This window comes from Amblyraja radiata, chromosome 12, assembly GCF_010909765.2.
Source record: "Amblyraja radiata isolate CabotCenter1 chromosome 12, sAmbRad1.1.pri, whole genome shotgun sequence".
Lineage (NCBI taxonomy): Eukaryota > Metazoa > Chordata > Chondrichthyes > Rajiformes > Rajidae > Amblyraja > Amblyraja radiata.
Genome location: NC_045967.1, coordinates 20530668 through 20558227, shown reverse-complemented (window position 1 = coordinate 20558227; position 27560 = coordinate 20530668). Strand labels below are relative to the sequence as shown.

The 27560-nt window shown below is 44.3% G+C and overlaps 1 protein-coding gene across 4 annotated transcripts in view; it reads right to left on the bottom strand.

The window, feature by feature from the left end:
• LOC116978989 (rho guanine nucleotide exchange factor 6-like) overlaps positions 1–27560 on the bottom strand; it is an 84031-nt gene that overhangs the window by 41988 nt on the left and 14483 nt on the right. For all 4 annotated transcript variants that reach the window (XM_033030332.1, XM_033030334.1, XM_033030333.1 and 1 more), the window contains exons 4-6: positions 5910–6037; positions 4543–4744; positions 759–829 (exon numbers count right to left, since the gene is read on the bottom strand). In XM_033030332.1, the coding sequence (XP_032886223.1) occupies positions 759–829; positions 4543–4744; positions 5910–6037 (401 nt within the window). The remainder of the gene's footprint in view (positions 1–758; positions 830–4542; positions 4745–5909; positions 6038–27560) is intronic.

Here is a 27560-nt window from a genome sequence, read left to right as displayed (position 1 = left end):
TGGTGGTGGACCCTCCACCAGTTTAAATTCCATTTGGAACATTTTTGGAGGACCAGGAAACCAAGAAGCAAGAGATACTCCAGGGAGTTACTCCAGCTCCAGGGTCAGGGAGTGATTCTGCGTTGGGTTTCATCGGTCGTGGCGTCGACCGGACAGCAATGGCGGCCAGATCTCCCATAATGCAAAGGGAGGGAGAAAGTGCCCGGCGCCGACCAGTTGCCGTGGCAGTGCGCATGTGCAGGGCGGCCGATGATGTGCTGGCCGTGGCAGTGCGCATGTGCAAGGCGGCCGGCCATGCAGGCAGATGAGACCCAGCTGCCCAGACACGGATGGCGGGCAGAGACGGAGAGTGACAGAGAGAGAGAGAGAGATAGAGTTGAACAATAGGTGTCCCGGGTGCTTTCCAAGCCGGGCAAAATGACACGGCTTTTAGGTTGCCCGGCGGGACTTTAGGTGGCCATTGGCACCCCGGCAACTGTTAATTTCGAGCCCTGCAAGGGGAGGGGAGAGAGAGGGCTTTGATGCAGAATGTGAGTGTGGGACGAGATTCACATTGTGTGAGGCCAAGGTCTGTGCCGACAGCTGAAGAGCAGATTGTAATTTATAAAAATAGCAAATTATACCAGTTAAAAATGGTCAGTTTTGTCCCAATTTAAAACAAGATATTTTGTAAACAGATTACAAGCTAAACTATATGCAGTATTTCATTAAACAGAATTACAGCGATTGAAATAGAGCCAAGCCAGGAAGGCACTTACCAAACTGTAATAATTCTTTGTAACAGAAGGTGTCTCATGTCCTTTCAGGGACTTGGGGGAAAGTGGCTTATCTGCAAGTGAATAATATGTTTGCTAAGTTATTAAATCAGACCACATCTGAAGCACGATGAGCAGTTATGGACAACAGATACTAGTTTACAAACAAAGACTGAGTGCTGGAGCAAATCAGTGGGTCAGGCAGTACCTCTGGAGAACATGGATAGGTGATGTTTTGGATAGGGACCCTTCTTTAGACTGATTTGAGGGGGAGGAAAGCTGTAAGAGAGGGGGTGTTAGGACAAAGCCTGGCAGGTTGATAAAGGTGAGTGGGGGGTTGATAGGCAGATGGCTTGACAAAGGCCAGAGATGAAAAGACAGGTGTATGCCAAAAGGATTGAAGAATTGTGAATTTTTAAGCTAGAGGAAGGATTGTAGGTGGAAGGGGAGAAATAAGTACGTCCAGGAGAGGCAGAGGGGACAGGAGCAGGGGAGAAAGAAGGGGGGGGGGGGGGGGGGGGGGGTGGAAGAGTTGCATGTAGTCACCTAAAATTGATTCAATGTTCATACCATCGGGTTGCAAGCTGTCCAATATGAAGTGCTGTTCCTCCAGTTTGCCTGTGGCCTCACTCTGGCAGTGAAGGAGGCCCAGGACAAAAAGGTCAGTGTGGGAATGGGAAAAGAGTTAAAATGGTTCGTAACCGGGAGATCCAGCAAGCTTTGTCCGACAAAATTATCACTGAGTCTACGCTTGGTCTTGCTGATGTACAGGAGGCCACATCGGGGAAACTGGATGCAGTGGATAAGGTTATAGGAGGTATATATGAATCTCTGTCTCACCTGCTGGGGTCCCATTAGAGGTGAGGGAGAAGATATTGGGACAGGTGTTACATCTCCTGCGGTTGCAGGGGAAAGTACCTGGGGCGGGGGTGGTTTGCTTGGGAAGGTATGAGTGAACCTAGGAGTTGCAGTCTCTGCAGAAGAAAGGGATGGAGATGAGAAGATGTGACTGGTGGTGGGATTGTGTTGGAGGTGACGGAAATGTTGGAGGATGATGTGTTGGATGTGGAGGCTGGTGGGCTGAAATGTGAGGACTCTTATCCTTATGCCCCTGTCCCACTTAGGAAACCTGAACGGAAACCTCTGGAGACTTTGCGCACCACCCAAGGTTTCCGTGCGGTTCCCGGAGGTTGCAAGTGGTTGCCGGAGGTTGCAGGTAGGGAGACTGACAAAAACCAGCGGGAACCGCACGGAAACCTTGGGTGGGGCGCAAAGTCTCCAGAGGTTTCCGTTCAGGTTTCCTAAGTGGGACAGGGGCTTTAGATTGTCGAGGGGAGGGGGAACGAGCGAAGAACTACAGGACACAGATGAGACACGGATGAGGGATCTATCTATGACAGGAAGGGGTAAACCACATTTACTAAAGGACTAAAGAATTGAGAGTAGGGGATAGCTTCTTAGAAAGAACAAGATGGTAGGATGTGCAGTCCAGATAACTGTGAGAGTTGGTAGGTTTGTGGTAAAAGCCAGTCAATAGTCTTGTCCCGTGATGGGGAAATCAAAAAAAGGGAGAAAGGTGTCTGAAGAAAGGTCCTGACCACCATAAACAGATGCTGTCTGACTCGCTGAGTTAATCCAGCATTTTGTGCCTTTTTTGTAAGTGATACAGTCCAATGCAAAACTGGAGTGGGGTTAAAACTAAATAAAGAAAACCATGAAAGATGGGTGGCGAGATGGAGCAATCGAGTCATCCAGCATGGAATGAAGCCCTTTAGCAACCATGTCCACACTACCCCAGGCTTGTATTCTGACAGGATGCATCTCAACCTGGTACCCCATTAATTCATTTGTCCCAAACGACCAACATTTACTTTTGCTACTGTCTGTCCTTCTAATAATTTTTGTCCCTTCCTCTCACTCATCACTTTTTTTGTGAAGTTATCGTGCAATGATTTCCAAAGTTCTCCTCACTTTCAGGTCTGCCATTACTGTTGACTACTCTCCTTTCTTTTCGATCACATACCATCCTTAATTACTTTGGTTAGCCACATATGGATGGTAATTTTCACAAGACTTATCTCCGTTACAGTATTGTTCGGAATGACGACTTCTTGGAAATATCTAACACATTTCTTTCATATTATCTTTAATCCCAATCTGCTTCACCCAATTTATACTCTGCGAGTTTTGTACCCTTTCCACAACTCACTTCCCCAGCTATCTAGTATAATTGGAAATTTTTAATGCAATTCACTTGGCCACAATCTCTGAGGTCTATGAGAGTCATTACTATATGTTGTGAATATCTGAGGCATAGTACGTTGCTGTGAAAATATTACAGGAGGATCGCTTACAGAGTTGACACCTGAGAGTTAGTGTAATTCAGTAGGTTTTTCAACCTCGTAGTCTGTCCCCTTTGGAAATCAATGCCGCCCATCTCCTCACTCACTGTCTCTTCTCTGTATCTGAGTGTCAAGCTTCTGCTGTCAGACGCAGTTGGCAGTACAATGCGGCTCCAACAAGCATTAGGGTTTCAATAAAAACATATGCTCTAATTCCTGGCCGATGTAAAATGCACGATTAAGCATTTGAGACCTGGTTGAGGAGGATGCTTCGAATCCAGCAGGCTATCATTCAGTTTTGCTTTGTAGCCTTGGCACTGTGGTGGGCCGAGCCACCTGATGGGCAGCACCAGCACGGAATGCCAGGCTTACTATTTACTTTGACCATGAAATATAGTGGCTGGTGGGTGAAGTACTGACACAGACAGGCGGCTTCTGAGAGCAGAGAACAGTGACAGGGAACATAAACATATAGATGAAGATCAGGAGGCAACTCAAACCCACTAACATTTAATAAAATCATGGCCTCCCTGCTTAACCTCAATTCTGTATCCCCATTTACACATGGTAACGTTCCTGCCCCCACCCGACCCATGCTTATCAAGTACCTCTCTCTCTCTCTGCGTCTACAGGTAATTCTGCTGTAACGACAGCTTTATATTTGAGCTGTGCCTGCTGTAGCCACAGACAACCTCCCTCACTATCCACACAGCACCAATTATCATGTCAATTTATTAATCATATTTCCTACATTCACATCCAAGTGGTTAACGTACATCAAAACCATCTCCATCTACAAAATTTAATGCAGTCAATCATCCAGGTTTCACAGCAACATATCCCAAACCAGCAACCGTTACCTTGAAGAAAGACAAGGACAGTCGGAGCAAGGGAACACCACTGCAGTCGTGTATCTCCACAAGTTGCACATTATCCCGACTTTGAAATATATTGCTGTCTCCTTCATTGAAAGTCAAAATCCTGGTGTGCCCTCCCTGACAGCACTGCTGGTGCACCTTCACCAGAAGGATTGCAGTAGTTCAAGGCGATAGCTCACCACTACCTTTTTGGGCAATAACATGGGCATTAAATGCCGGCTTCACTAGTGATGACCCACATGGCATAAATTAGTAATAGTCATGGTGAATTGTACAGATAAGGAGCTTAAGAGAATTAAAAAGGAGTTTTCAGAGAGTAAGACCTAGATGGCTGTTAAGAGCTATCAATATTTTCAGGAACAAGTTTACTGTCAATTATCTACTTTGTGTGCAGCCACCCAGATAGTTGACAAAACAAATTATGTCTATTTTATTTGATGAAGAAAATTGGGAAAAAAACAGAATGTGCAAAATAATGAAAACTTTCACACCTCTCACTTAGATGGGCAGAGTGATTTAGCAACTTAACACCGACTACACTGGCCAGAGGCCAGACAGGGCACTCACCACTGGCTTTTATCTCCCGAACATAGTTGCTGGGGAACCATCCTGACCTTCCTTTGAACGAGCCTTCCCACCATCCTCCATCTTCAACTCGAGTGACATAAACAATGTCGCCTTTTGAGAACGAGAGCTCGTCCTCGTTGTTCTGCTTGAAGTTGAACTTGGCTTTCACCACCATCTGATGGCTCCCATTCTCAGTCATCTCCTGAAACAAACACAACAGTCGCTCACTTATCAGACAGACTCTGGAACAGGCCATTCGGCCCCTTGTACCTGTTCTGCTACACAATGAAACCAGTGCTGATTTAGTTGAGTTTAGAGATACAGCATGGAAACAGGCCCATCGAGTCCACGACAACCATCAATCACCCATTCAAACTAGTTTTATGTCTTCCTGTTTTCGCATCCTCTCCCTACACCTCAGGGACAATTTTTACATAGGCAAATTAGCTGGCAAACCTGCACGTCTTTGGGACACGGGAGGAAACGGGAGAACCCGGAGAATACCCAAGAGGTCACAGGGGGAACGTGCAACTCCTGACAGACAGCACCCAAGGCCAGGATCAAACCCTGGTCTCTGCGCCACTGTGTCACCCATTTATCCCTCTTAACCCCTGCATTTTATTATACCTTAAGTTAAAATAATCTATACAGGTAGATCAATAGCTTAAATAGCTTAATAAAAGGAAAATATTACCTGGGGTTCAAAAGTATTGATGGCAATTTTTAAGTTGTGGAATTAATGACAACCCAAGTTTAATATGAACCACACAATCATATTGCACAAGAGACCAATCAGTCGTTTACACATGTGCTGGATCAATGTAAGTCCTGCCGTACTTGCAAGCTATTGAGATAACATTGTATGGGGATAAATGTGCATTAACTATATGAACATTAAGGATTGTTTTTGGTCTAAATTTGGCAGAGTCGGGGAAAATTTCTTCCAGTTAAGAAATAATTATTGCCTGCATGACTGTGGGAGATTGTTTGCATAAAACATTTAGGGGGTTCCACAGGGGACTGAGGTGCATCATTTTTGAAGAATTCTAAACTTGAGACCTTAACTACACTCAATCACCAAGATGCATCAGGGGATTCAGCAGAGTGTTCTTTAAACAGCAAGGAAGACATAGATGATGGCTCTCAGAGGCAAACAAGAGTTTGAAAGGAAATGTGGACAGGAGTATGAAAGTGATGTGTATGGGGATGAAGCACGTGGTACATCGATAACAGCCAGGCTGATGCAGTGTGCTCCAGGCTCATGCACATATATTAGTAAAACAATTACTACGCCAAAAACAAAAGAGTGAGATATATTCACTGTAACCCAGCTTCCTTTCCACCCACCTTCACAGGAGATACATTACCAAGTGCTTTGACTGCCTCCGCAGAGTCCTGGCTGCTTTAGTGGCTGGGGCTTGAGAGCTGCTCGAGGAATTAGCAGAGTTACTGTGATTGTGTGAAAATGAGGAGCATGTCCTTCCACTGCCTCGCTCTAAATGAAAACAAACAAACACACACATCTGAACATGGCTGCCGATCACTTCTCTCAACAAAAGACAGTAAGCAGATTTTACATTCATTCTTTCATACTTTCATAGCTGCAGCTTGGCTCGGAAATAAAAAGGGAACTTGCGTTCTTCCTTTCTGTAGCAATGTTAATCTGCAATTATTCTAAACTCAAAACATGCACCAGATTTTATTTAAATCTGCTTTGCAGAATGGGGACATTCTGGCAAGCCTGCATTTCTCAGTTCCCTGAGGTGTGATGGTGGTGAATATCTGCATTGTGTCGTCATGGGATCCTGGTTACATTTTCAAGCACTCTGATATGAGCTGAGCTGAGGAATTGAGGGTTATAAAGAAATGGCAATCTCACGTACCACTTATGTTAATCTCTTCTTTTCTACTCTTTTCTTCCTTATTCCGTTTTGCTATTAAATTATAAAAAGAAGTTGTATATGAAATGTAATATGTCAACAAGTATTAGGTACTGAGGTATCTTACTTCTCTAACAAAAATAAATTTAAATAAATAAATAAATAAATGGATAAATGGCACAGAAGAGGCCGGCATGAACTAGCCATGATCACATTGAACATTGGGGTAGGCTTGAGGGGCGGGGTAGCCTGCCCCTACTTTGAGTTCTTGCAAAGGAATACCAGAGATGATGGGTTAAATAGGCTCATTCAGAATTACAGAATGAAACGAAGCAGGAGGAAGCTGCAACCACTGACTCATGATCTACCAGTTTTTTTGTTTTGGAGGGAAGTGGTGAGATTTAAATGGAGAGGAAATAATGGAATAAACTCTCTGAACCTCATCACAGATATCAAACTTTAATGTTCCTATTTAGTAGGTATGTTACAAAACTGACTTTCAGCGGCGCTGCAGTTCTGTCACTGGCCGTGTGCGCGACTTTGGCGCCTTTGAGGGGGGGGGCGGGATTAAAATGCCGTTTTCTCCTGCCTGTCCGAGATATATTTTCTCGGGCTACTACCTGATGCTGAAAAACCGTTCCAACTGCCGTTCTCGGATATTTTTTTTTTTAAACCGCGGGACAATTTAAGCGCTGGAGTAAAGTAAAAATCTACTTCTAACGCCATCAACGCCGACAACGGGACGGACCTCACGTAGGGGACAAAACATAAGGTAAGTTGTTTATTTTACATATAAATTTGCTTCTTACGATTACTTTAATCAAAATTTCATCGGCGAAAATGTGATTAAAGCCCCATACGAACTGGCAGTGTTTTTCCTGCCGATATGGGGTTTAAATTCACCGCAACTGCAACGTTCCAAACGATCGCGTTCCACAAAATCTCACTCGCAAGATGATTTAAATGGCCATTAATTTATGGGAATTAAACAATAAATTCCTTCCATTTGGCCTATAAATTCATGACAATGAGATTTAAAAATCATGTTATATTGTGAATTCTTGTGTGAATGTTATTTGGACACTTAGGCTATTTAAAAATGTTAACCTTTTCTTAAGAAATGGATAGATGTTTAGATCTAGTAATTGAATTTTGCAATTAGCTACATTTAGGTAACTAACTAATTATATGCTTTAATTTCAGGTCATCCAAGCACGATTGGTTCATATTTGTTTCAGAATGCTTCAATCTATAATAACTGAAAATGTCATTCAGTGCGCTTAATTTTTAAGAAAGTTATAGGCTTTTGACTGTCCTCGATCACAGCTTTTGAGTTAAGTCAATGGAAAAGCAATAGGGAACAAGATGCTAATTTCAGAGTATGAAAATGGCCATAACCTTTTTAATACTGAAGATATGAAAGTGAATTAGGTGTCAAATTAAACTTCTTTTTATGCTTTATCTGATGGGATAAATTGCAGATTTGATTTTTTAAATCTCAAAAATTTGTAACATTGCTATATGTAACATAGTTATCAACAAATTCTGGTTCCAGGGAAGTTCTAGCCAATGTCATGAATTCCTTTGAGTGACATACACTGGCAATTTTCTACCAGTAAATGCGCATGATTCCACAGTTGGACTTTGTCGGCAGGGCATCCCAATCAGCTGGCATTCGGGAGTGCCCACCGCCCTGCATAGTCCTGCTTTGTCCTGACCCTTCTCTTCCAACGTTCTCCCCCATCCCTCCACCATAATCAGTATGAAGAAGGGTCCCGACCTTAATAGATGTTCTGCAGAGATGTTGCCTCACCCGCTGAGTGAGGCAACATCTCCAAGCCTTATGCCTTTTATTAACTAAAGGAGATAATTGGTCAGCAGCACACGATCGATTGTTCAAAAACTGTATTTAATTTCCCGGCATCGCAAAAGTACTTGATTGGTTTTTGAGTTGGATGGCCTGAGTTACCGAATGTGCAATGCTTGCTTGTGACTTTTCCACATGGTGACTGTGAGCTGCGACAATTGGTGGAAATTAAACCTGCTGGCCACACAGATATAGTAAAGCAAAAAAATGCAGATGCCGGTAATGTGAAAGAGAAAACAGGAAATGCTAGAAATTCTCAGAAGCTCACACAGCAGATGATCAAAGGTCAGCGGCCTGAAGTGCTGCCTGTTTTGCTCTATACATGACCTACGCAATTACCGAACTTGTAAACAAGGTGCTTTAAAAACCTGCACGGATTTGGCAGAAAATTTTATTCTGGCTAACTTCTTCCACCTTCCTGCTGACTAGCCAACCTCAAGTAAACAAACCTCCTCTGCAGTGAAGAGATTGTGTACTTTTATCATCTTTGTGTGCAGTTCGACCAATGACTATGCAACCCATGATGCCATTACAGGAACAGCGAATACAGTTCACACTGCCTACCAAGCCCTCGATGGTCCAGTGACAATGTTGACCAAGGAAAGTTGGCACACATTTCCCTTTCATTTTTGAAACGTCTGTGTGTGGCTGGGGTGCGATGGCCCAACCCCTCTGGCTGCTTTACATATGTAGAAAGGAACTGCAGATGCTGGCTTACACCGAAGTTAGACACAAAATGCTGGAGTAACGCAGCGGGTCTCGACCTAAAAGGTCACCTATTCCTTTTCTCCAGAGATGTTGCCAAGAAGGGTTTTGACCCGAAACATCATCTGCTCTTTTTCTTCAGAGACGTTGCCTGATCCGCTGAGTTACTCAGCATTTTGAGTCTATCTTCTGGCTGCTTTACATCATGGCTTTACACAACCGACGGCCTAAATTGGCCACAAACAAAGCTAAAGCGATTGGAATACTACATTTGCTGGAAATGTGAAATAACGACAAAGAATTTAAGAAATATTCAGCAAGCCAGGAAATGGTTGTGATGAGAGAAACTTGTTTCAGGCCCATGATCATTCATCAGTCAACTATTAGCGAGAGGCAATTGACAAGATTGGGTTTGGGGCAGGTTTTTCGCCACAGTGGTCAACATCAGATTGTGACCATTGGCATCAGATTCACAATCGCTATGCTGGAGCACTCATCCCCCAACTATCGCACATTTTGGTGATTCTTTGGACACACCAGTAGCTGTAGAGCACAGTTTCCAGAGCTTTGACAAAACTTACTCCAGCATACCCAGTTATTCTCTCAAAGGAAGAAATGATGTCAGGGTCGATAATTATGAACTTCCTGCTTACTGACTAAAAGAGGAACCAAAGGACAGGAACAGCCACCAAACTCTAGACTTAAATTGCCATTACACAAGATATTATTTTTTCTGCTTTGTCACAAAAGAAAAATCAAACGGCAGATCTATTAACAGTGTTGTTAACAGCCAGCATGAACAATAGTGAAACACACGGGGGGGGGGAGGGCCTTTACTTGAACAATTTTTCCCACATCTCTCACGGCCATTGGCCTATAAAATAAAATATTAATTTCACCTCCAGAAAAGTCCATTGGGCCTACTGTGATTACAAAGGCTACCAAGAGAACTATCTATTTCACCTCCAGCCCTTGGCCTCTATCCCAGCGAAGCTCAACTAGATACTTCTCAAATGCAAGGGGATTTCTTCCCATCAAGCAGTAAGTTCCAGATCCTCATTGCTCTTTGAGTAACAATATTCGCCACAACACCCCACCTATATTTCTACCAATCACTTTAAATCTCTGCTGCTCAGTTATTGTTTGCTATGGAAACAGGAATCGGCTCTTCACGTTCACCTTGATTTCAACTTGATTTACCAGTCACTCATTCTCCTTTCTCCGAAGAAAACTTTCTGGGCATCAATTTCCCTCCAAAACTAAAACTAGCCAAGGTACACAAAAAAATGCTGGAGAAACTCAGCGGATGCAGCAGCATCTATGGAGCGAAGGAAATAGGCAACGTTTCGGGCCGAAACCCTTCTTCAGACTGGAGAAGGGTTCAAAACTAGCCAACCCAGGCAACCATACAATCCATCATCTGCGATCTTGGCTGACAATGCAAGGGACCACCCCCTCAAGGGTCTACACATCAAGAGGACACAAAGTGCTGGAGTAACTCAGCAGGTCAGGCAGTTCCTGAGCTACTCCAGCACTGCGTGTCCTTTTGTGTAAACCGGCATCTACATTTCCTTGTTTCTACATCAGGTGCTTGACTAATCTGACCTTCAGTTTTGTGCGCATGCCTTATGCTCGGGAAGCTTAACATACATCAACTTTACTACTACCATATGTGAATAGTGAAAGGCATGGATAGAGTTGATGTGGAGAGGATGTTTCCACTCATGGAGAGTCTAGGTCATAGCCTCAGAATTAAAGAACGTTTCTTTACGAAGCAGATGAGGAGGGATTTCTTTAGTCGGGGTGGTGAATCTACAGAACTATTTGCCACGAAAGGCTGTGGTGACCGTCAATGGATATTTTTAAGGCATAGATTCTTGATTAGTACGGGTTAGGGTTTTGGGGGTGAAGGCAGGAGAAGGGGTTAGGAGGGTGTGATAGATCAGTCATGATTGAATGGCGGAGTTAACTTGATAGGCTGAATGGCCTAATTCTCCTATCACTTATGACCTTATTCCCTATGGCATTAAAACTGAACATGGCATCAAGCTATATTGGACCATGGAAGAACACGTGACCAAAGACAGAACGGTGTGAAGAAGACATTTAAAGCAGAGTGAAAAAGAGATCGACATGAAGGTTCCTTCACATCTCCCACAGAACTGGGTCTCTGCGCATCCCTCTGCAACTGGATCCTCGACTTCCTCGTCCACAGACCACAGTCTGTTCGTATTGGTGGAAATGTGTCAGCCTCAATAACAATCAGCACGGGAGCACCTCAAGGCTGCGTGCTCAGCCCCCTGCTGTACTCACTCTATACCCATGACTGCGTAGCGAACCACAGTGCGAACTCCATCATCAAGTTCGCTGACGACACCACTATTGTGGGGCGTATCACTGATGGGGATGAGTCAGAGTACAGAAGAGAGATCGAGCTACTGTCCATATGGTGCCAGCGCAATAACCTGGCCCTGAACACCAGCAAAACCAAGGAACTGATTGTGGACTTTGGAAGGAGTAGGAGGGGGACCCACAGCCCCATTTATATCAACGGGTCGATGGTTGAAAGGGTCAAGAACTTCAAATTCCTGGGGGTGCACATCTCTGAAGATCTTTCCTGGTCCGAGAACACTAACGCAATTATCAAAAAAGCTCATCAGCGCCTCTACTTCCTGAGAAGTTTACGGAGAATCAGATTGTCAAGGAAGACTCTCTCTAACTTCTACAGGTGCACAGTCGAGAGCATGCTGACCGGTTGCATCGTGGCTTGGTTCGGCAATTTGAGCGCCCTGGAGAGGAAAAGACTACAAAAAGTAGTAAACACTGCCCAGTCCATCATCAGCTCTGACCTTCCTTCCATCGAGGGGATTTATCGCAGTCGCTGCCTCAAAAAGGCTGGCAGTATCATCAAAGACCCACACCATCCTGGCCACACACTCATCTCCCTGCTACCTTCAGGTAGAAGGTACAGGAGCCTGAAGACTGCAACAACCAGGTTCAGGAATAGCTACTTCCCCTCAGCTATCAGGCTATTAAACCTGGCTCGGACAAAACTCTGATTATTAGCAACCACTTTCTGTTATTTGCACTACCAGTTTATTTATTCATGTGTGTATATATTTATATCATGGTATATGGACACATTTATCTGTTTTGTAGTAAATGCCTACTATTTTCTGTGTGCTTAAGCAAAGCAAGAATTTCATTGTCCTATACAGGGACACATGACAATAAACTCACTTGAACTTGAAATTGATTCTTGTTTCCACTGTGGGATATTTTTTCCCCACAACCGCACTGATGCAGCCATTGAAGGGAATCGAGCATATGACTGAATGGGGTCAAATACACTGACCTATGTAAAACAAAGCGGCTCGGCCTAATTAAACTTCTCCGAGCCTCCTTGAGGGGCTGAATCATCTCCTTCCATGTTGTCAGACTGAATGTGCTGAGGTCAATGGGATGAAACCAAACACACATTGATCCTTTAGCCTTTGACCAAAGCTGGAGGTACCATACCTCAAGGAGGAAATTAGGAATACTGTGGACATCTGCATCAATCAAAGGCTGCAAAGTCATCTCACCATGCAGAGGTGTAATAATGTGTACTTATAAAATGTACAATATAGTAAAACATCCCAATGCACTCAACTCAGTGCAACAAAAATGGATGAGAGTAAATTGACAATACGGCAGCTGACCAAAAGTTTGGATTTTAACCTGGAATAAGATTTAATTCAGACATTTTTTAAGGAAGAGATAAATGTAGAGAGATGGAGAGGTTTAGAGTGGTGTGGAGAGAGATGGAGTTTGGAGAGGTTTATGCAGGGAATTATAGCTAAGACCTGCAGCAGCTGAAGGCACTGCCAGCTGTGCTGGAAAGATGAAAATGGTAAGTAAGTCAGCAGAAATACTTGAATCTGTGAGACTCGGAGAGAAGACTGAGAGTTGCCATTTTCTGCCGTCATCCATAGCATGTAGAATAGCCATTTCACTGTATCTTTGCACGTGACATTAAAGAGACTTTGGGAGAGAGGCGGAGTGCTGCAGGGATGAGAATTTTACAGTCAAGTAATAGAGTAGCCGGTGCAAGACAACAGGCAGAGGGGAGATTGTGTGGGAGAGCAAAGCTGACACAAAGACCAGAGCTCGTGCTTCCCTTTTTAGGTAGAAACAACCAAGGGGAAATTCACCCACCACTTTTGAATACCTGCCAGAACAAAGCATCTTACAGCATTACATAACCATGCCCATCTGCTCTCCTATTCTTCACGTCTTAAAATAAAACCTGAGCCCTTGTCAGATGCTGAGGTCATACATTCTGAAGCAGGATTAGAGAAACAAGCACAGAATGTCAACTGGTGCTCTAAATACCCCTGCCACCTGACCCTTCCACAGCTTCATCTCAGAGCTAGCACCTGCAGCTAAAGATGAGATTAGCCATGTGTCGCTGCATGGTTGACAAGTAACTTTTGAAAATCATTCTTGAAGCACATTTTAAATGTTGCAAAATGATCTTGCAACATCTCAGTTAAATTGAGCAACTTTGTGGCATCTCCTGAACCACTCCTTTGCTATTTCCCATCTCCCCAACGGCAGGAAGCACAGAAACCTGGGTGGTTGAACCATGACATGGTTCAAGTCCTATGCCAGAGACTCAATAACGTCAACCATTAACTTCTAATACAATTACCACAGAATCAGAAGGGCAGTACTGATGGAGCACTACAAAGTGGAGGGACAGGAGTGAGCAAATGCCACATTGACAGAGGGCAGTGCAGAGGGGTGCCACACCATTAGAGGACAATGCTGAGGGAGCTCCATGATAAAGCTTCCTACTTAAAAACAGACAACACACAATGGGTTAGAATCAGAATCAGATTTTATTCGCCAAGTATGTGTTGCAACATACGAGGAATTTCACTGGCCAGGTCAGTCATACAATTAAAAGCAACAGACTCAAAAACACATTTTAACATGAACATCCACCACAGTGACTCCTACACATTCCTTCCATGATGGAAGGCGAAATAAAGTTCAAGTCTCTTCCTTTTGTTCGTCCTCGATCGAGGGCCTCGAGCCCTCCGTTGACAGGACGATCTTGACTCCCGTAGCCGGCGGCGTTCGGGCCCCTCCGCGTCGAGGCGTTTAGCTCCAGCATCGGGGGGTTGTCAGCTCCCCCGTGCCAGGCGATCAAACCTCGCGTCGGGGCTGGTCGAGCCTTCCACGGCGTTGGAGCTCCCGACTAGCCTCTCCCGAGACTGCGAACCCTTGATGGTAAGTCCGCAGGCCGCGGTGGGAGCGATCCCAGGCAAGGGATCAGCTCCGATGTTAAGTCCATGCCCCGTTGGGCTCACGACAGTCCGAGGAGCCTTCCAACTCCATCGATGGTAGGCTGCAGAGCCCGGAGAATGTGATCCGAAAAATTGATCACATCTCCGGGAAGGTAAGAACTTGAAAAAAAGTTTCCCCCGATCCCCTCCCCCCCCACTCCCCCCACATAAAACAAACCTAAGAACATTAAAACAAACTCTTAACAGACGCTAAAAATAACAAAAAGATGAAAAACGAACAGACTGCTAGCAGGGCTAGCCATCTCCCCGGCGCCCCTGGTGGTAAACCAACTCAAGCTTTACTGATCATCAGCCGGCGGAAGTGTCGGGGATACACCAGTCAAGTAAGCAACAGACACTTGACTTCCCTGAGCCACCACTTATCTGAACAAAGACTCACAGGCTATTTTGATACTGTTTTTGCCATGTGGACACATTCCAAAGGCATTAGTCATGGTCACAAGATGCAGTCAATATACATCACTCCAGGACACCTTCAGGACAAGACAGTTCAAAGGCATCTTCTCAGTTGGCACTTCAAGACATTTCAAAGGCATCTGTCTCTTATCAGATGGTACTTTCAGGACAAAACATTTCATAGGCATTAGTCATTGTCTCAACACACATCTGTCCGGACCAAGTCTGGGGTACCTTCAGGACAAGACATTCCAAAGGCATTAGTCACGGTGCCAATATACAGCAGTCCAGGGCAAGTTTGGGCGTGTCCTTCTTATCAGTTGGTACCTTCCCACTAGAGAAAGCCTGGTTAAGTAGAAATACAAAGCTACAAAATAGTCAAGTATACCATGTATCTATTATATATTTAAAGCATTTAACCCTTTCATCTACAGATTCATCATCTGCAGATGCTGGCACGGTGAGGTTTGCTTGTTGCTTTTCAGAGTGGACAGAGATGGAGCTGCGAAAGGGTGCGGTACTGAGAGAGCATTGCAGTCAGGTTACACATTATTGGAGGAGCAGCACTGAGAGAGCACGCTGCTCTTAGCGAGGCAGAACTGAGAGAGCTTTGTATTGCTGAGGAAGAAAGTACCACACTAATAACAATCCCTGTGCCAAGGAAGTGCCACACTATTGGAGGGACATTGGTGGAGAAGCTCTGAACTGTCAAGAGGGACTGTAGTAAGAGGTCAGATTGTGTTGGAGGAACAGTGCTGAGGGAGTAGTACTGAGATGGTGCAATGCCAGGATGGCCCAATGCCTGAGATGCCAACTATCAATGAGAAAGCATACTACTATGTAGTCATAGAATACAAAACCCAAGTTCTAACTTGTGCACAACAAGATTATCTTACAATAAAATAACAATGACCAGATGATCCCTTTCCATGCAATGTTGATTTACCACAACTTCAGGAATAGTGTACTGCTTTTACATCCACCTTTGAACCTGAACTTGATTCCTCTGGGAAACTGTTCCATAACTCACCCAATTTATAAACAGATATCTGGAGCAAAGATTGAATCTGCAGGCTTCTAGCTTGGGGCAAAGACAGCCAAGCCTGGAACCTCCGATATTTTCATAACAATTTCTTGATTGTTATTTCAGTTTAAATTCAAAGCTGATAACTATTTGTGAAAATTAACTTAATTATTGCTTTTTGTAATCATTGTGTCTTTGATTGGTGATGAGGACCATGAGACTGTGTATAAAGATGAGACTCGCTGAGGAGAAACTTCCTTTCAGGATTCAGCACTAAGTAAAGGAATTAGTCCATGCACAACATGGGGATTATTTATAATTAGATCTGCAGTTTTGGCAGTAATCCCAGAATATTCAACTCTCCAGACCAGTGGGCAGTCAATAAAATTAAAGGCAATCTGAAGCCAAATCATGCAGACAAGGTCAGTTTGGCGATGATTCATTGAGTGCCATGCAGTGGCCTGGCACAAGGAGAATGATTATCGATGGAAAACTCCTGGTGATGCAGATTCTACACACCTTTTCTTTTGTAGCTCATTGCAGGATCAGTTTGACGTGTATAAAGAAACAGGCAAAGACCTGGTCAAGTCCTCTAAGACTGAAACTAAGTAAACATTTCTCCCAGGTCAGTTTAAAAATACAATTCCAAAAGCAGAAGGTGCCTGCACCCTGACCCTGCCTGGCTTTTGGGCTCCAGCCCCAGTCTGGCCCACATCCTGCCACTGGCTCTTGCTGCCTAGATCCCAGTCTAGACCACACCCTGTTACACTAATTTGTTGTCTCATCCCATTCTGGTCCATACTGGCTACTCGTCTTCGATGCTTAGCCATAGGGTGGAAAGTTCATCTATGCATTCCCTCCACAGATGCTGCCAGACCCGAGTTCCTCCAGCACTGTGTTTTGCTCAAGATTCCTGCATCTGCAGTTCCTTGTGTCTCCATCTTTCAGGTGGCATCTGTTGTCTCACAGTTCCTCAGTCCACAAACTGTTACTGTACCACTATCCCTGGGAGTAGGAAACATCTGTGGTGTCAGCAACACCACTTGCCACAGAAACCCTCAAATACTCATATTAATGTTATTGGATAATTGTGAACTCAAAAATGAGCAGCTTTCAGCTCTTTCAAAATAATCTACAGTGTTTCCAGCAGACATACACCTTCTGCAGTTTGTAAACTTCCTGCCCCACTGACAGCTTCTGTCACATACCCAAACCACAAGCCACGTACTGCTCTAGGTGGCTATACATTGCACACGCCTACCGCCAGAGCCCATTCCCTGAATCTGTCCTCAGCTGGCAAAGCACTGTCCTGCATGCTGATAGTCACTCACTCAGGTCACATATTAACCTCACATTCTAGCTTGGACACTTCATATTCAGGTTTAGTGCAGGTAGGAAGACGTGCTTTCTTTCTGAACCATCAGCACCGTTGAGTTTGCATTCCACCACAGCAACTGGGTAATTAAATTAAAATTACTCAAATAAATCCAGGGTTTTAAATGATGACAAGCACTGCTTTACACCCGTCTGCAGAGATCAGGCCTGTCACAGTCACTGGTGAGACTTTGCCTGCGGCAGGCAGCAAAGGGGGCCCTTTGTGTAGTTACTGAAATCAGATCTGTCTCCTTTCTTGGACATGATTACAGCGCCTCAGAGGGGCTCCATTTTCCAGATGTGGAAGATGAGGCTGTAAATGTGGCCTAAAGTCCCTTTCTGCCAACTTTTAAAATGTCAGCATGGATACTGCCTGCTCCTGGTTTTTCAGACCCGGCATTGATTCTTATTGTCATGGATGGCAGCAAGAATGAACAAGTTTGCTGTGAGATGAATGTAAGGACACTCATCGAAAACTCAAACACTGAAGAAAAGTGTTTCTGCTCAAACCAGCCCTGAAGTCTTCCAGTAGAAAAGCCAAGAGTTTCTTCACAGGTACTGATTATGGTGAACATCAGGGTGCTGAGGGCATTGCGAGCCCTGGTGTTTTGGGAGTGGACAAGCTGTGTGTGAGATGCGTCTCCAAGAAGAGTTTTTATTGCCGGGTCATTGAGAGTGGATAAGATACTTCAACAATTATCAGTGCCTGTCCTAATGCTGCTAATGTGGACATACTTGCAACGATTCATTCGGATGGTCATATAATCCAACAGCTTTGGGTTGCTGGATCGGGGTGTGCCAAGAGATCTATGCTTTCTCTCTGATGAGTCATGGGCCTGTCCCACTTAGGCGACTGACCGGCAACAGTAATGGCGACTGTCAGAATGGAACACACAGAAACACATCGCAAAGGCGGGTGCCAGGGCAAGCGGGGGGAGCGCTGTCTGAAATGCACACGGTGCAAAGCCAAGGTGATACAGACACACACCGCGATGAACAGGAAGGTTGGCGCTGTAATCACGATGGCTAGCACAGTGCACGGTATGTCCTTTAAAAGAGGGGGGGAGAGGGGAGGGCTGGGGAGGGGAGAAGAAGGGAGAAAGAGTGGAGACAACTTTTAAGAAGCCAAACAACTTTTAATAAGCCAGAGATACACAACTGTGAAGTTCGGCAGACATTTAACATTACCGGTCGGTTATGGTTCTGAAAACTACAGCTTACGTTTTTTCCCCCCAATGAGCCAAGGTCAGCACCGGCTACAACCTACGAGAACTTAAGAGAACCTTTGACCTCCTGGCAACCCACTAGGACCTCCTTGCGACCCACCTATGGCATGGGAATTCTCGCTACTCTCCATGGCAGCTTCATTCTAGTCGCCACTAATTTTTCAACGTTGAAAAATTCTTGCCGACCATAATGAGGTCGCGATTAGTTCCCAGAATGTGGGAACTCCTCACGACCATGAAGGCGACTCCCCGGCAACCACCCGCGAACATGTGGCGAACATTTGGCGACCATGTGGCAACCATGTGTAGGTATGTTGCAAAGCCTACCTGAAGCGTCTTTGAAAATCTGCCGCTACGGGTGTGCGCGATTTTGGCGCCGTTTAGAGGGGGCGGGTTTAAAACGCGATTTTCTCTAGGCTGTTCAAATCGAAGATGTTCAGCCTAGTTAATTATTAACGAAAAATCGCTGGAAGACCCCGTCGCAAAAGCTATTATTAGTTTTAAAGGCCTCGTAAAATAGTTATAGTAGTTTAAAAATCAATCTCTAAACCCGTGACCGTCAGCAACCGCAGAGTCTCATAAAGCAAACAGCTGAAGTTAGGCTGTATATATTTACATTAAAAAGGGCTTCTAAAGAACCCTTTATACAAAGTTTAATATTGCGAGTAGCTCAATTTGGGCCCATTATATCGCGCAGTATTTTTCTGGGCATTTGGGGCACAAATCTACCGCAATGTGAACGTTCTAAACCAGCGCGTTCCACAGGGACCCACTGGAAAGCTGATTTAAATGGGCATTTATTTACAGCAATTGAACACTAAATTCCTTCCATTTGGCCTATAAATTAATGTAAATGAGATTTAAAAATCATGTTTTATTGTGAATTATTTGTGAATATTATTTGGACATTTAGGCTATTTAAAAATGTTAATCATTTATTAAGAAATGGATAGATGTTTAGATCTAGTAATTGAAGTCTGAAATTAGCTACAATTAGGTAACTAACTAATTATATGCTTTAATTTCAGGTCATCCAAGTAAGATTATTTTATATTTGTTTCAGAATGCTTCAATCTATGATAACTGAAAATTTCATTCAGTTTTCTTAATTTTTAAGAAAGTTATGGGCTTTTGACTGTTCAAGATCACAGCTTTTTTGTTATGTCCATAGAAAATCAATAGGGAACAAGATGCTCATTTCCGAGTATGAAAATGGCCATAACTTTTTAAATACTTGAGATATGAAAGTGAATTAGGTGTCAAATTAAACTTATTTTTATGCTTTATCTGATGGGATAAATTACAGACTTGATTTTTAAAATCTCAAAATTTTGTAACATTGCTACCATGTGGCGACTGCATAGTCTCCTGCAGTCGCCTAAAAAGTTGCCTTAAGTGGGACAGGCCCATTAATCCAGCATTCTGGTTGGCTTTTCACTGTCTCAATACACCCAGCATTGCCAACACCTTCTAAATCCCATGAATGAATAGATTTAAAGACATTTTCACATCTCTCTGGTGTTTAGAATCATGGTCGTTCGCCCCCTTCTGGGCTTGTGTATAACCCTGCAGTTCACCCTCTCACACAGGTTGCTTGGTCTCTGATCTTCCACACAGGAAGGCAAGAGCTCAACTACTAAGGCTGTCTTCCTGAGTAGCACATCAGCCAGAACCACAAATTCAAACAGGAAGCTGCTCATGCCGCAAGTCTCCAACATTCAGCTACACCACCTGCCCAGGGCCAGTCATGCTGCCTCAATGACCTCGGCCCACCAATGACAGTCACGCTTTCTAATCACTCTAACTGGTCGACTCTCTCTAGCTGTTTTCCCTTAACCCTTCACTCATTCAAGGTGATCCTTAAGATCTACCTCCAAACATCAAGCATCCTTCTTTTGAATAGTGCTAATCATTATCCAATTAAAATTCAGGGACAAGGGAGAGGGAGAGTGGCCTCAAGATGGAGAGAAATTGGTTCTCATCAATGCAAAAATAGTGATCTGAAACTTAATTTCAAGTGCATTGTGTTTATTACATGCCTTTGTCTGTTTCTTCTTCAACCTCATCCCAAAGATGCAGCTCTGGTGTGTGAATCTACCCTTTTACCTCAGCTTACGAGACCACAACAAACATATATGATTACTTTATCATAAATCTCCCTCGAGATTCTGTGTAATTTTATACCATCAAAATGTCTTCAGCATCTGCAAGCACAACTCTGGAACATTGCAGTGTAAGTTATCTCTGTGTGCATCACACTGGTATCTCAATGATATTTCACCAAAGGAGGAAGGCAGCTATTTTCACAGGCTGTCGCATCACTGACGCGGTTCTTTCCAGCCTCTCAGATCCAGAGTTGAACCCAACCAAGGAGTTGCTGCATTAAAAAAAGACCAAGCTCCATCAAGTTTAGCTTTTAAAACTCTAGGAGTCCCCAGAATATGCAAAAAAATAATGATTGTCAACAGCAAACACGGGCAGAGAAGTGGAGCAGTGCTGATGGAGAACCAAGAACCATAGTGTAGATGGTTCTCCTCCGCGTGGGACACCCAGTGCCATCCGCGGTTTCACCCCTCCTGCATGTCCGTCCGTCCCCTCTGCCGCTCTCGGTCTCCCCCGCGGTCTCACCGCCTCCGGGTCCGCCCACCTCCTCTGGTCTTTCCGGTGAAGGGGGGGGAAGGTTTGGTCCGTACGCGTTCGGGGCGTGTTAGTAAGCCGCCTGTTCATTATGGTGATTTTGTTTAATTTCGTTGCCATGGTTCTCCGCCATGTTTGATTTTCTAAGGGGAAGGATGTAGATGGTTTAGGCATGCAACCAATAATATAGCTACCTCAGTACCACTAACCCCGCCTTAGTTATCATTTATAATAACGCCTTCTTCTCCCTCTGCGCAGTACAGTAGCAGACTGGGATCAGTGACTGGGATTGTTTAACCCTGTGTTCTCATTAAAGACCATTGTAAAGTTACACGTGTGTAATGACTTATTTACACATAGGTTCCTGGAACAACAAAGTGCTGGAGGAATTCACCCAATTAGGTGCATCGTGGAGGGAAATGGAGAGATGACTTTCTTGTTTGGGACCCGTCATCTGGGCTACAGGTTCCTCCCATACATGTTCCACACCGCTCAAATTAGTCACATTCTAGATCCCAAACATTGAATTGCTTACATCCCCGTCACAGGAATTCTGCTCTAGATTGCTTCCAATCTCACTTAATGTCTACACGTTTAATGGAGGAGTATGAAGGGATGTAATAATCTAGAAACGCGGAGCACAGGTTCCCCAAAGAAAGGTCCGGTGGGTTTCTTTCTGAAACAGTTGATCTCATGGTTTCAAGGTCAGTTTATTGTCACATGTACCAATTAAGGTACAATGGGGTAGAGGCACTGAAGTGTTTGATTGGAAAGCTGCAGAGGGTGAGGGGTGGGGATTTAGAGGAGGGTAATGCAATGTGTTCAGAAGAGGTGGGAGGAGGCAGGATGATGATTGCAGGGAAGCCATGGGAAATCAGGTGCAATGCAAGGGGGTAGTGAGGATATAGATATTTGTTGGAAAATCGCGGAGGTAGCGTGGGCTTTACAAGGCTACTGCGCAGACTGGACCAAGGAGCCTTCCTTTCTCTCTGGGCAATGTGTGAAGTCTATTACCAGGTAGATTTGATGTCCCCACGTTGTTACCGGGCAGATTCTCGAGCTTTTACAACCCTGATCAATGTTGGTTAAAAACCAAACTTGCCTAAATGGAAGTAGACTGCCTCCTGACAAAACTTCAACAACTGACCTGCTCTTCAAGGGAAGGTTGTAATTGTAAAGCACACTCACAACCACAACGTTCCAGACAAGATGGCTTCCCTGGCAGCTAATCAACCTCAAGAAATGAATTACATGTAAAAGGCTTGAAAATTTATCAGTTAAAGAAAGTCAACATATAAATGTAACTCATTTATTCTGCTTTCTGTACCGCGTCATTATATCAGTGCCGATCATTATATTGCGAATCATAGGCTGATTTAACATTTTATAAAAAGGCAGACAAGATGAGATGTTAGTGCATCATGAACCTGCTTAATTATTTACAAAGTTAAAGAGAGAGAGTTGATTAGAGGCAGACTGTGAGGCACAGGGCTGTATCGGGCACTATATAAATGCAAGTATTTCATTTTTTTCATTTCAAGGGGTCCCCCCTCGAGGGGCCCTGGATTTTCAAACTTCTTTTGATTTAAAAACCTTTGATTTCAGATGTCTGATCAAAGTCTTGAAGCTGCACAAGGCAGCGCTTACTTCAGTCGATGAGTTTAGTCAATGAAGCCTCATCACAGTTGGGCATCGTCCGTGCATCTTGTGATAATTATGGATGTCGGCACGTTCTGTAGCTTCTGTCGGGCTCTGCTCCTTAGATCAAAACGTTTATCACAGGGATCACAGGAACTCAGAATCTCTTTCTCCTTTTCAAATCTTAAAATTCAGAGCATTTTACAACATTGAAGACATTCAGAGTGTGTGCCTTTGCCTGCCATTTGAAGGATTAGTTCCCCTCTCCCTGCCCTTTCTCTACTGTTCTTTACCTTTCCCCCAATAAACTTTGTCAGAAGTTGCCAGTGAATATTTCATGTTACTTTTGTCAATGTAATTTGCTGTCTAAAGTATTTCTTTATCTCACCGGTGTTTTTTTTGTCAATCCCTTCTTTGACATCCATCACCAAAACCCCATCACTATAATTTCTCATTTATTCCACCTAAACTGTTCCTGGCATTTCTCCAGGAATTCATTCTGACAGGGAAATGTCCATCCTTTCCCCTTTGCCTCCTGTAAGCAGATGGTAATGCATATTTCACAGAGGCAGGCAATTTCCCAATATCTGGCTCAGAAAAGCATTTCCAGGCAAATATTAAAGAACCCCAACACCCTCCAAGTCCCCATCATTGCTCACAGGGGCTGACATTTGTCCAGGGTAAGTGGTCTTTTGCTTTGGAATCAGGACAGTCCCAACCCAGACAGCAAGGCTGTGTGAGGGCAGAATAATTTTACAACAGCACAGCAGAGGAACAAGCCCTTTGTCCTATAATGTTTTCATCAGAATGCTTTAGCAGAAGTGGATGGCAGCTATGACAGTTGATTGGCTGGCTGAGTCCCATCACACCGATGGTGGATACACTACTGCAATGGCATCTAGACATTGCTCTTGACAGACAGCGTGGAAATAGCTCCTTTAATAGCAGGCATGGTAATATGCCTTTGAAGATTATTCAGCTCCATAATACAAGAAATCTCCAGCAGTGCACTCCAGCGATGTGTATGAGAGAGTTGGTCAAGTTTTTCAACTAGTATACTGATGATAGGGAACATCAAAGGATTACACAAGAATATGTAACTAACTGTTAGACTGAGTTTACCGGGACCATGATGTTTGTTATTGATAACATCTTAACGTGAAGACAGATTAAAAATACTTTACATCACAATGTTCAGGATTTCTGAAGTTATATGCCGGCCCGGAACATAACGGATAACAGTGGAAATGTAAGATTATTCACTTTCAAGAAAAGAAAGAGGAAAGCAGAACATTTCTAAATGCTACGGAAGTGTCAAATGTGCAGAAATTTATATCCAATTATTTGCAAGATAAAAGTCAACATGCAGGTTTAGTAAACAAATAAAAGGACAGATTGTAGCCGGCTGGGAAGTGATTTGACTAGACGAGGAGTCGGGCAAGATTGAAAACGTGCACAATGTGAGCAATATTTACCTGGAGAACTTTATACAGTGGATCATAAAGGCGATAAATATGATCTAGGAGGAGTTCATTATCAGTTCTCTAAATTAATTCCTGGGACAAGTGCTTAGTTTAGTAAGGTTTAGAGATGCAACATGGAAACCGGCCCCTCGGCCCACCGAGTCTGGCAAAAACCTGGTTATCCGATGCAAGGTGCTTTGTGTTGGTGCATTAGGGTGACTTTCATGCGCCACTCCTGCACCACTGCAGACACCCGGGCCATCTTCCATTTGATCCAGATCCAGGTTAGATTTCAACACTGCCCACTGGGAGAACAGGAGTTAAAGTATACCCAGCATAGCTCTCATTCTGGTGCCACCTTTGTGAGTGCTGCTAACAGTCCACGTATACAAACTCCAAGTGTCACCGTGTGCTGAGGTTCTGCCTGTCCGCAGTATTGCAAAGAATCTGCCTGCCCTCATTGCTGCTGAACAATCCCTTCAGTTGGATCTTGCTGCCCTAGCTCCGATCAACGAGGAGGTTCTGCGGAATAGAAGCCTCAGGCAACAATTCAATCTGGAAGCAGTCAGCAAGGAATGTCCTTGGGACCTTGTAGGAGGAGGAGATGGTGGAACCTGTCAGATGGTTCACAAGTAGATTATTAAAGTCAGTTTGGTAGGATGTCTCATTACCAGAACACTAAACAAGCTCCAAGGTCAGAGGTGATGAGAAGAACCCTCCCGGTCAAATCCCTCATGCCCTCAGGCTGAGACGCCCATCCAACTCCACGTGGACCGTGTGTGTTTGCAAATGGTTACACTGGGCCTTATTGAGGTTTGTTCTGAACAACAGCATAACACAAGACTCCGTGCTCTATTGCCGTACCTGGGCATGCACCAAGACAAACATTGACTCCTGCTTAATGATGATACACTTTGGCCTGCCTGAATCTGGTCAATCCTCTTATGCAAGGAGATGCCTGAAGGAGTACATGTGGAGGAACATAATGCACCTCTGTGCAGCCAGAGCAAGGGGTCGATCACAATTGAGAGTCCTGCTGCCTATAGACATTGAGCCTGCTGTACCAACATCTCAACCATTCACTGGGCAATGTTTAAGGATGAAGCATTAATGTGACATTAAGGTGATTATTGAAATTTTGGAAAAATATATACTTTAATTATAATGTGTACAACATGAGGGGGAAGTTCTTCACAATGATGACCCAGCTGCTGTAATTGTGGTCAACAAGTTCCAATTCCATCTTCCCTTACTGTTACTGCGCTGGGGTAATTTGCTCACACTTCACATGCTGTTAGTAGTAGTTCCCCTTTTGAGGGGTCTGTGCACATTTCACACAATCAGTCACTGCCTTAGAAATATAGAAACATAGGAAATAGGTGCAGGAATAGGCCATTTGGCCCTTCGAGCCAGCACCGCCATTTATTGTGATCAGGGCTGATCATCCACAATCAGTAACCAGTGCCTGCCTTCTCCCCATACCCCTTGATTCCACTAGCCCCTGGAGCTCTATCTAACACTTTTAAATTCATCCAGTGAAATGGCCTCTACTGCTTTCTGTGGCAGAGAATTCCACAAATTCACAACTCTCTGAGTGAAAGGTTTTTTCTCGTCTCAGTTTTATAGGGCCTCCCCTTTATTCTGTGGCCCCTGGTTCTGGACTAACCCTACATTGGGAACAGTTTTCCTGCATCTAGCTTGTCCAGTCCTTTTATAGTTTTACACGTTTCTATAAGATCCCCTTTCATCCTAAATTCCAGTGAATTCCTTTATTTGTTTCTTTTTGCGACCATGTTCAACAGCCTACTCCTGTGCATGAGAGAACATTCCCATAAGTTGCAGTCATTTAAAAACCTGTACTCAGGACATGGACAAGTGAGTGGCTCGGATGGAGTCCTCAGAACATGCAACACCTGCTGGCAGGTGTATTCGCAGATCTTTAACCTGTTTCAACTCCTTCGAGAGACCAGTCGTGATTTGCCTACTACTGCAACTGGTGCACAGCAGCGCCATCCGCCTGGCCCTACACTCATCCTTGTATCTTCTGGTTAATAAGGACACCCCCCTGTATGTGCCCGTGATGCTGCTCCAAGCAAGACTTTCAGTGTGCCTATACCTCACTGTATTTGTGCATATGGCAATAAATTCAACTTGGCTTGTCATGATGTTAGACTACTATTTATTGACTGTAGCTCTGCCTTCAACGCCATAATTCCAACCAGACTCATCTCCATCTCCTGGAACTTGAGCTCAACTGCCCTTCTGCAAAAGGATCCTTGACTTCCTGAGTCCTGGAGTTCCCGCAATCAGCAAGGTTAGGTGACAAAACATCCTCCATGACAATTCTCAACTGAGCTCCCCAAGTGTGCGTTCTTAGCACTATACTATCTATATTACTAAAACTAAGATCTTGACCACTTTCTGACTTTCTGTTTCGTGATTTCTGAATGAACGCCGCCACTTGCGGCCGTCATTTTTGGCCACCTCGCTCAGAGTCCCCCTCCGCTGAGCTGGACCAGAGGATTTTCCCCATCGATGAAACATAAGAGTTATTAATGTTTAAATACATATTGACATCCTCTCTGCTGCCCCTGCTGGTGGGAGGGGGGGGGAGACTATAAAACCCAGAAGTATTGAGCCTCAGTCAGTCTCTGCAAGATGGGGATGTGAGAGGGTCACGTCTCTGTCTGAGCTGTGAATAACACTGAACACATGTTTACTAAACTGTGAGTGTGGTTTTACTGACCTTGAGTGCCCTTAATGTGGTTTGAAAATGAAAATATGGTTGGTTTGAAGTAAAAGCACTTGTTTGGTTGTTTGGGGGTTTTGGGTTGAAGTAAAAAGCACTGCAAATGGTTGTTTGGGGGTTTTGAGTTGAAGTAAAAGGCACTGCAAATGGTGGTTTGGGGGTTTTGGGTTGAAGTAAAAGGCACTGCAAATGGTGGTTTGTGTAAACTTGACAACTTCCTGTTTGCACTGTATATTGATTTTAGATAAAACGCTACCACTTATGGCTGTGCTTTTTGGCCATCTACGTCCGCTCATCAGGTGCAGAGGATTCTTCCCATCAATTAAAAATAAAAGTGTTATTAGTGTTTAAAAAATGTTGAGAATCTCTCTCCTGTCAATCACGCCATGAAGGTCACACCTTTTCCGGTGGGAGGGGGAGGGATTGTAAAACCCAGAAGTGTGGGTGTGGCTCAGTCTCTGCATGATGGGGGAGGGAGAGGTCACGACTCTGAGCAGTGAATCAACTGAACACATTGAATGTCCACTGAACTGTGAGTATGATGTTTTGTGTGGTTTTATGGTGGTTTCACCCTGCTTGAAATGGTATGAAACGGCATTTGAATGTGGTGGCCGATGTTACCGTCCACAGGGCCTGCAGCCCGAGCCTCCGAAGCCGGGTCGCAGCCGCGCGCCACCACAGCTATCCACGCTCCGAAGTCGGGCA